The 13,543-nt window shown below is 39.2% G+C and overlaps 2 protein-coding genes across 4 annotated transcripts in view; both read left to right on the forward strand.

The window, feature by feature from the left end:
• The window catches only part of eif2s3 (eukaryotic translation initiation factor 2, subunit 3 gamma), a 24,870-nt gene continuing 11,327 nt past the window's right edge, over window positions 1–13,543 (forward strand). The window contains exons 1-12 of one of the 2 annotated variants that reach the window (XR_012592232.1): window positions 1–149; window positions 1,800–1,863; window positions 1,965–2,092; window positions 3,128–3,249; window positions 3,402–3,496; window positions 3,587–3,745; window positions 4,199–4,333; window positions 4,467–4,561; window positions 4,697–4,841; window positions 5,023–5,192; window positions 5,423–5,595; window positions 6,721–6,888. Coding sequence is in view for 1 of the 2 variants with exons in the window: in XM_074622425.1 (XP_074478526.1) it covers window positions 81–149; window positions 1,800–1,863; window positions 1,965–2,092; window positions 3,128–3,249; window positions 3,402–3,496; window positions 3,587–3,745; window positions 4,199–4,333; window positions 4,467–4,561; window positions 4,697–4,841; window positions 5,023–5,192; window positions 5,423–5,595; window positions 6,721–6,784 (1,419 nt within the window). In the remaining variant the exon portion in view is untranslated. Of the gene's footprint in view, window positions 150–1,799; window positions 1,864–1,964; window positions 2,093–3,127; window positions 3,250–3,401; window positions 3,497–3,586; window positions 3,746–4,198; window positions 4,334–4,466; window positions 4,562–4,696; window positions 4,842–5,022; window positions 5,193–5,422; window positions 5,596–6,720; window positions 7,179–13,543 lie in introns of those variants that run through there. The other variant, XM_074622425.1, reaches the window with a different exon arrangement.
• Window positions 8,333–13,543, forward strand: part of lrrc31 (leucine rich repeat containing 31) — an 8,720-nt gene continuing 3,509 nt past the window's right edge. The window contains exons 1-6 of one of the 2 annotated variants that reach the window (XM_074622136.1): window positions 8,333–8,598; window positions 10,015–10,200; window positions 11,238–11,381; window positions 12,423–12,590; window positions 12,879–13,043; window positions 13,206–13,388. In XM_074622136.1, coding sequence (XP_074478237.1) covers window positions 8,586–8,598; window positions 10,015–10,200; window positions 11,238–11,381; window positions 12,423–12,590; window positions 12,879–13,043; window positions 13,206–13,388 — 859 coding nt within the window. In that variant the 5' untranslated portion in view covers window positions 8,333–8,585. The remainder of the gene's footprint in view (window positions 8,599–10,014; window positions 10,201–11,237; window positions 11,382–12,422; window positions 12,591–12,878; window positions 13,044–13,205; window positions 13,389–13,543) is intronic. The other variant, XM_074622137.1, reaches the window with a different exon arrangement.

The following is a 13,543-nucleotide window of genomic DNA, read 5'->3' on the forward strand; positions in this document are numbered from 1 at the left end:
ATGGAAAAGAGAAAAGGCAGTTTGTGTGGGTTGATCAGGCGTTCTGCTTAGCCGCCTTCTTCATTCCCTTTTCATTCAAGATGGCGGGTGATGAGTCTGGAACAACGCTCGGTCAGCCTCATCTGGCCAGACAAGACCTCCGTTCTCTGGTAAGAGACACTTTAACCGGCTTTACAACGTCCTGCTTTTATGTCGGTGGCTTTCGGTTCGTGTTGTTGCCAAAAACGGTTAGAAAGGAGGTGAATATTAACCAGATTGAGCGCTAACGGTGCTGCGCCGCCGCCTGCCGGCACATGACGACGGGCCGAGAGGCTAACACCGCCGCCTCACTGCGAGCAGGATCACACTACGTTTCACTTAATATTACAACATGTGTGAATGTATCATATAAATGTACAGCGCCGAATGATTCCCTAGCTTTGTCCTACCTCGGTTATGTCGTCGTAGCCCAGCTGGATCAAGTCGTTAGCATCTTATGCTAAGTTTCAGTTAAACCTGTTAAAATGTCAATGAGGTTCGTAACGGGGATGGAAGCAGCAGGATCTAATACAGTTCATTTATTAAACATGTGGTTATTAGTTTACGGTGGTGTTGATGATGTTAGCAGGATATATGGATCATAGGTTAATGTTACCTTCCTTTTGTGTTTTTTATTTTAATCAGACAAAGTAAATGATAGACAACATGCTGCTTTCAGTATCACTGAAGAGGGTAAAACTGATCGAATAAAGCAACGATAGCCAGTTGTTCATGTTTATCAGTTTGGCCAACTTCAGTGATACTGAAAGAAGCAACAATAGAATATGTCTCCTATAGGAGAAGTATTCTATTGTTGCTTCTTTCAGCATGTTGTTCAGCAAAATAAAGCATGTTGTCTATCATTTAGGTTATTGTCTACTGAATAAAATAAAATCACAAAAAGTAGGTAACATTAACCTATGATCCATATCTAACTGGTTAACAGAGATATATAGATATATATATCTATATATCTATATCAATATATATCTATATATAGATATATATATATATATCAGTTAACCAGTTAGATAAACCAGGGCTTTATTGATCCCCAGAGAGGCAATTCAGGTGTTGCAGCAGCACAAAGACAGAAATAAGTAGAGAAGTACAAAAAGAAAAGGTATATACAACTACAATAGAAACAACTAGAATGCAATATCATATTTCCACTTGTGCAATTGTGTTAATAGTCTGGTCTGTTTATTGTCAATACTGTTTATATTGTTCCTATTTTTATATTTCCTTCTATTTAAATTGTTCATATTTTATATGTCCGTCTACTTTTTGTTTCCCTTTTATTTTCCTGTGTTGTATCTTGCTCTTTGTTTTTACTGATGCATCTTGTTTTTTGCACGATCCCCTTTGCTGCTGTACACTGCACATTCCCCCACTGTGGGACTAATAAAGGAATATCTTATGTCTTATCTTAGAATAACAATAGAATTAAAAATACTGTACAAGAACAATTAAAGACAAAGTAGTAAGACAGTATAACATTATATGGAATAGTATAAGGTGCAAAATACTAACAGACAATAGCAACAGTATTTGGTTTTACATGAAGCGTCATATGTGTCTGCCTTTGTCTGGTTGAACTTGTTTGCAGGGTGAGTGTGAGGCCGTGTTTTCATGTCCGTCACTATGCCGGCTCCCTTTGTTTCTATTCACCTCCAGGATGAAAGCGAGGGAGGCAGCGCTGCTCTCTCTGTGAAAACCGGTGTAGTTTTCTGTGTTTTTCAGTGTGTGATGAGTCTAATGTGAGTTTGTTCTCTCGGCAGGATGTGTCTACCTTGACGCCTCTCTCTCACGAGATCATCAGCAGACAGGCCACCATCAATATTGGTATGTGGATATCAGGCAAACATTGATCGGGTTTATTGTCTTTCAGCATGTTGGAAAATACAAATGAGGAGGTTCTGACTTCTGTCTTCTGTCTCTCCTAGGCACCATCGGTCATGTGGCCCATGGAAAGTCCACAGTAGTGAAGGCCATTTCTGGTGTTCACACTGTCAGGTTCAAGAACGAGCTGGAGAGGAACATCACCATCAAGCTAGGATATGCTAACGCTAAGGTAAGTGGTGCTGGGGATTTATTTTTCTGAAGGTAATCCAGACCTTTCTGAAGGTAATCCAGACCTTTCTGAAGGTAATCCAGACCTTTCTGAAGGTAATCCAGACCTCTCCTGTCTCCCTGACCTCTGCCTTTTTAATTTTGAAGGTCAAGGCCTGTTTGATCGGGGCCTTTGCGTAGTTTAACACTTTACAACTCCTAAGTTAGAATAGGTTCTTTTATTCGTGCATGCACAATATTCAAAATGCTCGGTATATATTAATTCTCCATCCATCCATTTTCTTCCGCTTATCCGGGGTCGGGTCGCGGGGGCAGCAGGCTTAGCAGGGAATTCCAGACGTCCCTCTCTCCAGCAACGTTTCCCAGTTCTTCCAAGACGAGATATTTAATCTCTCCAGCGTGTTCTGGGTCTACCCCGACTTACCAGTTGGCCGTGCCCGGAAAAACCTCCAAACGTAGGCGTCCAGGAGGCATCCTGATCAGATGCCCGAACCACCTCAGCTGGCCTCTTTCGACACTAAGGAGCAGCGGCTCTACTCCGAGCTCCCTCCGGATGTCTGAGCTCCTCACCCTATCTCTAAGGCTGAGCCCAGCCACCCTACGAAGGAAACACATTTCGGCCGCTTGTATCCGCGATCTCATTCGTTCGGTCACTACCCAAAGCTCATGACTGTAGGCGAGGGTTGGAACGTAGATTGACTGGTAAATCGAGAGCTTTGCCTTCAGGCTCAGCTACCTCTTCACTACAATAGTCCATCTCTCGCTCCATTTTACCCTCACTCATGAACAAGACCCCCGAGATACTTGAACTCCCTCGCTTGGGGTAAAGACTCACTCCTCACCCGGAGGGCGCAGTCCACCATTTTCCGGCAGAGAATCACATAATTCCAAACTGGAGAAAGGAGTTCTGTTCTTTGTTTCATATTAATACACAAGTCTTACTTCAGATATTTCTCTCTGAAGTAAAACTTTCAACCAACACCCCTCTAAGATGGATTGCATTAAAAAGGGACTCAACACTTCCATGTTTTTCTAGGTCTATAAGCTGGAAGACCCCAGCTGTCCCAGGCCAGAGTGCTACAGATCGTGTGGCAGCAGCACTCCTGATGAGTTTCCCTCAGACATCACCGGCACGAAGGGCAACTTCAAGCTGGTCAGGTAAGACTGAAGAGAGAGAGAGAGGGCGGTCGTGTCCCAGAAGCACAGATTAAGACTTCATCTGCTCCTCAAACCCTTTGGGACCAGTTTGACTGTAAACTTGTGAAATCTGTAAAATCTTTTTCATCAGTGTGACTTTTTCTTTTTCCCAGACACGTGTCATTTGTGGACTGTCCTGGTCACGACATTTTGATGGCAACCATGTTGAACGGAGCCGCCGTCATGGACGCAGCCCTCCTGCTTATTGGTGAGTGTGTGATTTGTGTGTTATTCTCTCCCCCCCCCCGGTTTACTCGTCAGAAGTCATCTGATTTTGGTTCTTGTCTCTGTCTTCCAGCGGGTAACGAGTCGTGTCCTCAGCCCCAGACGTCAGAGCATCTGGCCGCCATCGAGATCATGAAACTGAAGCACATCCTCATCCTGCAGAACAAGATTGACCTGGTGAAGGAGAGCCAGGCCAAAGAGCAGTACGAGCAGATCCTCGCCTTCGTACAGGGTAAGTCGGCATGAAGCTGCACTCTAAAGAACCGGGTCCATCAGGGGACAAAATCCAAAGTGTTCTTTCCAAAAAATACACAAAAAGTTACCTTCAAAGAAACCATTTATATTAGAAGTTTGTGTAACTGTGCACCTCTTCATCTGAGTACACCTCTCACCCGTATGCAGAGTACAAACAACACTCATCTTTTCCTGAAATATGTCAGCTTATTCTCTCTCTCGCTTATTATAAGCCCTCTCTCAAACCTGCAGGGGTGAGAGTTTGTTACTGCAAAGACTTTGGGTGGAGTGTTACTCAGAGTAAGCTTTTTCGCTGTCTGCGAAGTCCAGCTAATGTTGAAATAGTGACAGTTATCTTCTCACCGAACTGGTGACTCTTCAGCTCACTTTCGTCTTTCTCTAAACCTTGATTGTCCGTGACGTGATGTTGTTTTAAATGTCTCTCCTGCAGGCACGGTGGCAGAGGGCGCTCCCATCATTCCTATCTCAGCTCAGCTGAAGTACAACATTGAGGTGGTTTGTGAGTACATCGTCAAAAAGATCCCAGTGCCCATCAGAGACTTCATCTCCGAACCCAGACTCATCGGTAAGAAAAACACACACTAACAAACTAGCTGTGGGATATCTTTTTGTTTCCCTCCTCATGTTTTTAGTCTCACATCATAGATTTTCTTTGTTTGCTTTTGATGTTCTGCTGTGAAACCCTGTGAATGTTTCAGTCATCAGATCTTTTGACGTGAACAAGCCCGGCTGTGAAGTCGATGACTTGAAAGGAGGCGTGGCGGGAGGAAGTATCCTGAAGGGTGTGCTCAAGGTGAGATTAGTTCTTTGATACTTCAACAGACAAAACTGTGATTCGCAGCTCAGACATGCACATTTCAAACTGCAAGTTGAGTTTTCCTCTAACCCGTCCTCTTCCTCCTCCTCTTCCTCTCTGTGTGACCTCCAGGTGGGTCAAGAGATCGAGGTGCGGCCAGGTATCGTGTCCAAAGACCACGAAGGAAAGCTGATGTGCAAACCCATCTTCTCCAAGATCGTCTCTTTGTTCGCCGAACACAACGACCTTCAGTACGCTGCGCCCGGAGGCCTTATCGGTACGTCCACACTTTTGAACCTAGATTTATCCTTCATGTGATATTTAACCCGAGGCCACTGCAGGAGCTGAAGAAGCAGAAAGAACCTGCAGATCTGATGCTGATGTTATATAGCTTTCCTAAATTAGTTCTTTGCCTGCTTTGCTTTTCATATGTATGTATTCTGTGTGTTTGTGTGCAGGCGTGGGCACTAAGATCGACCCGACACTGTGCCGAGCGGATCGTATGGTCGGTCAGGTGCTGGGCGCCGTCGGAGCGTTGCCAGAGATCTTCACCGAGCTCGAGATCTCCTACTTCCTGCTCAGGAGGCTGCTGGGAGTCCGCACAGAGGGGGACAAGAAGGCTGCCAAGGTGAGACATGCAGCATGGGAAATGTAGTCCTGAAAACTTCTGAAGTATAAGAGAGGAATGATGTTGAAGAATGTCTGAGTAACTGGAGCGAATATATTAAAGGCCTTGGAACTGTAGAGGTGTTAAATGTTTTGGTTGTGTTGAGAGATTTCAGTGTGCTCAGTCATCTGAACTTGTGTGGGATGAACGGCGTAATGACGGCATCCTCTTATCGTCTTGTGTCTCTGCAGGTCCAGAAGCTGTCTAAGAACGAGGTGCTGATGGTGAACATCGGCTCGTTGTCGACAGGCGGCCGCGTCAGCGCCGTGAAGGCCGATCTGGCCAAGATCGTCCTCACCAACCCCGTCTGCACAGAGGTCGGAGAGAAGATCGCTCTGAGTCGACGTGTGGAGAAACATTGGCGGTAAGGAACAAAGTCTGCACTTCACAAAGCTGTCCGAACCACAGTCGGCAATAATATGCACCTTTTTAGGAAAATTGTCAGGGAAATATTTTGTACAGATTGCTGCTGATGAATTTAATTTATTTATTTGGATCCTCATTAGCTGTTACTTAGTCCGACTCACACGATGTAGACTGATGGAATTCTCCTCTCCTTCCGCCATCTGTGTGTTTTCAAAATTTCCGTCGCTACGTGAAACAACCACAACCTCTGAGCTAGCAACCTACACACTGAAAATGGCAACCTTTTGACGAAGATTTGGATCGTGCCTTAAGGCCGACCTGCTTGGTTCTTCCGGTGACTGGTTGTAAACATCTAATACAATATGTTTAGATGTTTGCATTTTAATGCCGGGGCTCGTCGCCTCACCAAAACACCGTCGGTGCATCCTGGGCTATGCGCTGCCCAAGACAATTGTGATTGGTTTAAAGAAATAGAAACAACCCAGAGCGTATTTTTCCCTTTAGTGCGGCGTTATTATGATGCGTTCACAGCACTAAAACAAAGTGTAGAGATGGGTCTAGTTGTGGACTACCAGTACAACCTGCTACTCTTCCTGGAGTCTAGTTTGTACAAGTATAGAGATGTTAATGAGATAATCAAGTCTCTGCAGAACCGGTTTAACCGTAATCTGACATAAAAACACACGGGTGATGTTGATTCAGTTAAGCACAGAAAGATGCGTCTTCATCGTTCACTTCATGGCCCGTTGAAGAAATTTGTCTTTGGCATCTAAAAGCTAGTCCGGATGCTTCTGTCAGTTTTTAAATAATATGTATAAAGATCACTGCTCACTAAATAAATGCTTGTTCGGGGTGCTGGAGGTGAGAATCTGGACACTCAAATCTGAAATATAAATTTATTGAGGCAAGCTTTTGGTTCAGGGATCTTCTTGTTTTAAAAAAAGCACTTTCATTACCCGGACTGAAGAAAAAGGATTTTTAGTAATATTAAGTAGAAAGTGAAGAAGCAAACAGCATTCATGAATGAATTCCTTTCATATTCATCGTGGAAAATGATGTTCACATTGATTGTTAAACTGTCTTTATATTGTCGTCTGATTGGCTTCTCCTTTTTCCTCCTCAGTCTGATTGGATGGGGGCAGATCAGGAGGGGCGTGACCATCACACCCACAGTGGACGACGACTGAGGAGAAAGACAACAACGCTCCCGTCAGCCGGACATCACAAACCATCACACTCTTCTTGATGCTTTTTTTTGTTTTGCTTTTTTTTCCACAAGGAGGAAGGAAGGAAGGGAACAGAACGGGACATGTCAGTGTTTTAAAGACGCCTCCTCCCTCTTCTCCTCTTCCTCAGCAGCGACTTGAGGAGGTCAGACGAGGTCAAAGTTTAGCCGTTCTGGCTGTTTTCTTTTTTACTGCAGAAGAAGAAGAGGAGGAGAGGAGGAGAGGAGGAGAGGAGGCCCTTTAGACGATCGTAACAACCTTTCAGAGCGACACCTGGAGGGTTCATTCAGTACAGAAATGATCCTGTACTGTCCACAGATTTCAGTCCGATCTAATAAAATACATTTGGAAGGAATGGGCTCGTCTGCAAGTTAATTTGTCTGTCAGAACCAGACCTGTGTCTTAATTAGGACTGGGAATAATGTAATAATAATTGTCATCTTTTACAGGAATTATATTGTGAGAAGATCATGTCACTATTATACAAAATCATTTCATGCAAATTATAGTTAAAAACCAACAAAATTAGCAACTTTTGAAGAGTTTTTATGTCTGATGTAATGCCTTACAGAGCTGAAATGATAAGTCGATAAATGAATTTGTCAATCAACAAAAAATAAGGCAGCATTTTTGATAATGGGTTTATCGTTGAAATACGTTCGAGGTTCTTTATTTGTCAATGAAAATCTTTGGTCTCAGGTTCCTTCAACAATGCTCATAAAATGTTTATATAAAAGGGGAAATCACACAAGTAAATGTAAAAGCGAGGCATAAAATAGTGAAGTTAAAATAAATATAAACATAAGTAAATATAAAATCGTAATGTAAATTTGTAATTTAGTTGAAGACAATATTTCAGATGTGAAAACTGAATGTAAACAGGATGTAGTATGTATATGCATGATGAGAAGTAATATATGTTCACAGAGGTGTAGACAGGAATGTAGTATGTATAGAGAAGAATAGGTAACAGGTACATCTCAGAGGTAAATATAGTACCTTTTACTCCACTACATTTATCTGACAGCTTTAGTTACTTTTCAGATTAACATTATTGATACAAAATATTATCAACAAATAAAATTATATATAAATAATATTATTATTATAGGTTAAACTACCCAGCAGTATATAAAGTAATTAAAATGAGCTGCACTTTTACCAGCTGCAACATTAAAGTGATGAACACATTAATGCATCAATAATGATATATATTATTCTGAAATGGACCATTCTGCATAAAAAGTACCTTTACTTTTGGTACTTTAAATATATTTTGATGCTAATACTTTTGCAGGACTTTTACTTGCAACAGAGTATTTCTACACTGGTGTTACTACTGAAGTATAATACATCGGAGTACTCCTTCCTCCACTTGTTACTGTATGCATCAGTTGTTTTTTTAAAGAGTAAATGCATCCTGATCTGATGGAACATTTACTGAAGGTGTTGTCGCACTTCCGGGATGATCCACCTGAGGAGCACGGGGACGTGACGTCATCAAGGTGTTAAACTTTGAGACCTCAGTCATTCAGAGAGGAGCTGCTGCAAGTAGAGATAAAGTAGATATATTTATATATACTGTATGTGTGAAGAAGAAGCTGCAGGTGGGATTTAGTTCATGCTGACTTTACTGAGAGTTGCTGATCTCTTCATGTCCGGACTGACAGACAGACCGTGAACGCATCACCTGGAGTTTTTATAATCTTTTTATTTTATTCTCTTTCATCATATTTACTTTTTCTGCTCTTCAAACCTGCACATGGATTCAGCAGGTAGGATGACTTCTACTGTTAGTAGAATAAAGTAAAGTATGGAGCAGAGATTTTACTACTAGACAGTGATTTGTGTCCTGCAGGTTTAGAGGAGGCTACTTCGTCTCTAGAAATAATATCTAGACTTTACATCCTAATAATCCTATTTTAACACCCAAAAGGTTTTACATTTTATTTTTAGCTTCGTTATTAAAATGACATTCTTTATTAAACGTTTTGCATGGGTCAATTTATGGAAGATCTAAGAATTAAGGGACTTGTAATGCCTTAAATGAATCTAAATTCATTTAATTTACAGTTATAATAAATAAATAAATATTTTTTCTTATTCATTTCAACCTCCTTTGAAATTAGATTTATTATTATTTTTACGTTATTAAAAGTTTAAATGGGATTTTTTTTGCATGGGTCAATTTATGGAAGATCTAATAATTAAGAGACTTGTGATGCCTTAAATTAATCTAAATTCATTTAATTTACAATTATAATAAATAAATATTTTTTCTTATTAATTTCAACCTCTTATGAAGTTAGATTTATTATTATTATTATTATTATTATTATTATTACATGCATATCAGAAGGGGTAGGCTACATTACAATAGATGTATTTTCCTAAATAATAAAATTAATACATAAATTATATATATTATTTATTTTTAATATTTCAATTATTGAATTAATTAATTTTATTTATTTACATTTTAATATTGTTTGTTCATATGTATCTATGTACAGCATATATCATGTATATGTTTACATTATTATAAAACTGGATATTTGTAAGAACATGATTTTGTTTATTTTTGTTATTATTGTTTTATTTTATTATTTTATAAAATGTTGAAAACATTTTTATAAATGAAGATGAACATTATTGAAAAAAAATAGATAAAGTTTTTGATGATGATGGAGGAGAATTGATGCATTTTATTTTAATATTTGATGCCAAAATCCATTATTTTGATTTTAATTTCTAATGAAAAAATTACAGTTTACTCTCCTCCTCTGTTTTAATTAACTTTGATTTATAGTTTAGTTCTAATATTGTTTTTATCCTCTTTGCATCTTTATCTGGTCTGTTTCTTATGATGAAGTAGCATCTAATTTTCTTTCATGTTAGTGAAATAACTTTAATATCAAACACCTTATTTCCCATTTTAGTGGTTTATTTAGAAGCTAACTTTTTCTGAGGGGTCATTTATTGGACTTTTCACAATAATTAAACATTCATAACACTGTTAACATGCACATATGCATACAATTCCCCAAATTACTAGAGTCTAATAGCATTTGTATTGAATTAAACTTAATTTAATGTAGAAATTAAGGGCATTTAAAGGAGAAGATGAAGTGTTTTGTTTTGTCAGTTCATTCAAATGGTGACCAGTTTGTTGTTTGCGTCTCATTGGTCAGATGGTCAGCGGGGGCGGGACGGCGGCACTCAGAGGCGTTCCCCTCTCGACCTCATCATGAACCAGATCCGCAGAAAGCGCACGGCCGCAGACAGGAAGCCGCTGGGACGCTTCCTGTCCCGAGACCGGACGGGGATCCCTGAGGATGGAGAGGCGGAGGTCAGGGAGGAGAGAGGTCAGAGCTCAGGTCAGTTTTTGTGGGAAGTTTTCATTTATAAAACATGTATGTATTTTTGCACAGGACTCATCCTCCATTTTATTTTCTGTTTCTCCTTGCTTTAATTTAATTAATTTATTGCTTATTTTTTTATTATTTATTTATGTATTTATTGTATTTATTGAATTTATTTATTTATTGCTTATTTCTTTTTATTATTTATTTATGCATTTATTTTTTATTTTATTTATTTATGCATTTATTTATACAGTCAAATGAAGTGGGGATCTTCCAAAGTTACAGACTTTAACATCTCAGCAAGTAAAGATAATTTAGATAATTTAAAAAAAAACATGTAACTTTGGTGGAAACTCTCTTGATTTGATTAACTCAGACCACTGAAGCTAAATATTATCTTCAGCTGGATTGTTGTATTTTTGCACAGGACTCGTCCTACATTACTTATTTTAGAATCACAGTAAGATCTGTTTGATTGGCTGTTATTTATTGTTTTTTATTTATTTTTATTATTAATTACATTTTAAATTACATTTAAAAATAATAATAATAATTAAAACATATTTTAACTTAATTTAATTTAATTTAATTTAATTTAATTAATTAATTAATTTTTTCTTCCTTCCTTCTTTTCCCCCTCCTCCTCCTCACATAAAATACTGCTTTTGAATTTACATATGTTGATTATGTTATGGGATGTTCTTTGTCTTATTAATTTATATTATATGATGAAATGACTTTGTATCTTGGAACAAAGTACATGTATGGATTAATTAATTGAGTCAATAAATAAAAATTAATATAAATAAATAAAAAGAATCACAGTTAGATAAGATCAAACTTTATTTATCCTGAGTGAATACAAAATGGGAAAAGTGTTAATATATAGCGTGCAGGGAAAATGATCTCTTTCGATGTACATATGTGCCATGTTTCTGAAAATGAATGCAGAACTAGAAGGAGAAGAGGAAGATGTTAAGGTTCAGAGGTGCAGAGAAAAGTGAAAGAAATGAAGCCTTGTTAGGTGAATTGTGTGTTTTGTGTTTCAGGCGTGGCTGAGGCAGCGGAGGGTGAGCGAGACGCCGGCTGGGGTCGAGTGTGTGTTTTCCTGCAGAGGTTGGGGAAGAAGGCGGACAGCCGGAGCCTCAGTCTGGCTCACTGTGACCTCACAGCCACAGACCTGCTGGAGCTAGGTGGATAATGCTGACGTCTGCTTTTCACTCTAATCTGGATGACATTGTTCAGTTTTGGTGTTTTTTTATTTCAATGGAATTTTTTTATTCACAAATGCATTTTTCTAAAAGAATACAATTTAAATTTTTCCCTTCAAGACGTTACATTAGGGGTGTCGCGATATACCGGTATTGACCGGTATATAACCGATAATATAGTGTAAATAATACAGCGTGTCTTAAATAATTTTATATATGCAGTTATGATTACAGAAGCTCTCTCCGCCTCCATACACTCGCTTTTTGAGAGTAATTAATTTATCCAAAAAAAAGACAAAATAAATAAACAAAATTAAAGATGAATTTGACTGGTAACATTATTATTTATATATTTTTTTCAAATTTTCTATATCACAATAATATCGTTATAGTGAATTCTTTTATTGTGAAAATCTGATATCTTTACAGCCCTACTTTAAATAATGTAATTATTTATTATTATTGTTTTTTTCTTTTTTTTATATACAAAATAATACACATAATTAACATGACAATATGTTAACGTGAAAATATATCCTCATAAATAACAAAAAAATAGAAAAAAAAAATAAAATAATTAGCAATACGTTTAGAAACTGAAATATACAGAAGACAGGTACAGTAGCGTAAATTTAGTGTTTTATATTTATATTATATTTTATATTGTCCGACTCCTCACTTGTTGTGTTGTGCAAGAAGTGTTGTAGATTCAGATTAGTTCTTGATTGAATTTTAAATATAAATATTTTACCCAACAGAATAATTGAATTTATTATTTTTGGGACATTATTCATCCAGAACCCTCAACGTAATGTTTAAAGGTATAATATTTAAAATAAATGTTGACTTTGGGTGTTTACATTTAGAGGCAAAATAATCTAAAAGTGCTCGGTTATAATCAGATAATTGGTGTGCACTTAAATGCTCCAAATGTGAAACCGTCAGATATGATGAAGTCAGTGAAGTGTGGAGTCGGTTAATAAAGCTGGACATTGACCAGGTGTTCCTCTTCTTCCTCCTCAGCGACGTTGCTCCAGTTTCTCCCTCATCTGGAGGAGGTGGACGTCTCCTGGAACGAGCTGATCGGCGGGTGTCTGACGGCGCTGACCTCTCATCTCCAGCAAGTGGGTGGCATCAGAACGCTGCTGCTCTGCAGCTGCAGGCTGAACGCTGATGATGTCATTGCGCTGGGTGGGTCATTATTATGTCATTTTGTGGATTAATCAATTAGACAATAACCTAAAAATTAACGATGCAAATATTTTGAGTACATCAGAGTGAACTAAATATCTTTGAGTTTTAGACATTTGTTCGGATAAATAAAGCAATCTGAAGACGCCGTCTTCGACTTTTATGACATGATATAGACATAACGGTTAATCGATTCATCGCAAAAATAACATTAATTGTAGCTGGGAATTCTGAAATTCAAACAAAAGAAATTAATGGATTGTATTGCTTTATATTGTGATTGTGCAGGTGAAGCTCTCGGCAGCGTGCCTCTCTTGGAGATCCTCGATTTGTCCTGGAACAGCGGCGTCGGGGGCGGCGCTTTGCAAGGCCTGCTGGGTAAACTTCACCCACCACTGAGGGAGCTCCACCTGGTGGCCTGCCAGCTCACTGCAGCTGATGCTACTGTACTGGGTACCGACTTTTACTTATATTAACGTAAATACACTTTCATAAGGAAGGAATACCTCCCTTATCTACTTCTATGTCCTACATTTCCCATAATGCCACAGAAGAACACCCACAGAACATCCTGTTGTGTGTAACCTATCTATTGTCCTGCTGTGTCTCTCTCAGGAGGAATGCTGTTTGCTCTCCCCAGACTCGGTGTGTTGGACGTCTCCTGTAATCCTCAGCTCACACAGGAAGTTGATGCCGACGGCTTCAGAGCGCTGGCCGCCTCACTCTCTCACGCCACCTCCCTCGCCACGCTTCGACTACAGGCCTGCGGTCTGACGGCGGACAGCCTCGATGCTCTCGGTAAGCAAACACTGGCTCTAGAGTTCATGTTTTTACGTTACCTAAAGGCCTCCCTAGTTCTCCGACACGCTTGGGAAACTGTGGTAACGTGAGCCGCAGAGTGTTACAACCGTGGTAGCGCCGGCCGCCGTCTGACTTCTGTTGCTCCAACAGTA

The sequence above is a fragment of the Sebastes fasciatus genome, chromosome 21, assembly GCF_043250625.1.
Source record: "Sebastes fasciatus isolate fSebFas1 chromosome 21, fSebFas1.pri, whole genome shotgun sequence".
Lineage (NCBI taxonomy): Eukaryota > Metazoa > Chordata > Actinopteri > Perciformes > Sebastidae > Sebastes > Sebastes fasciatus.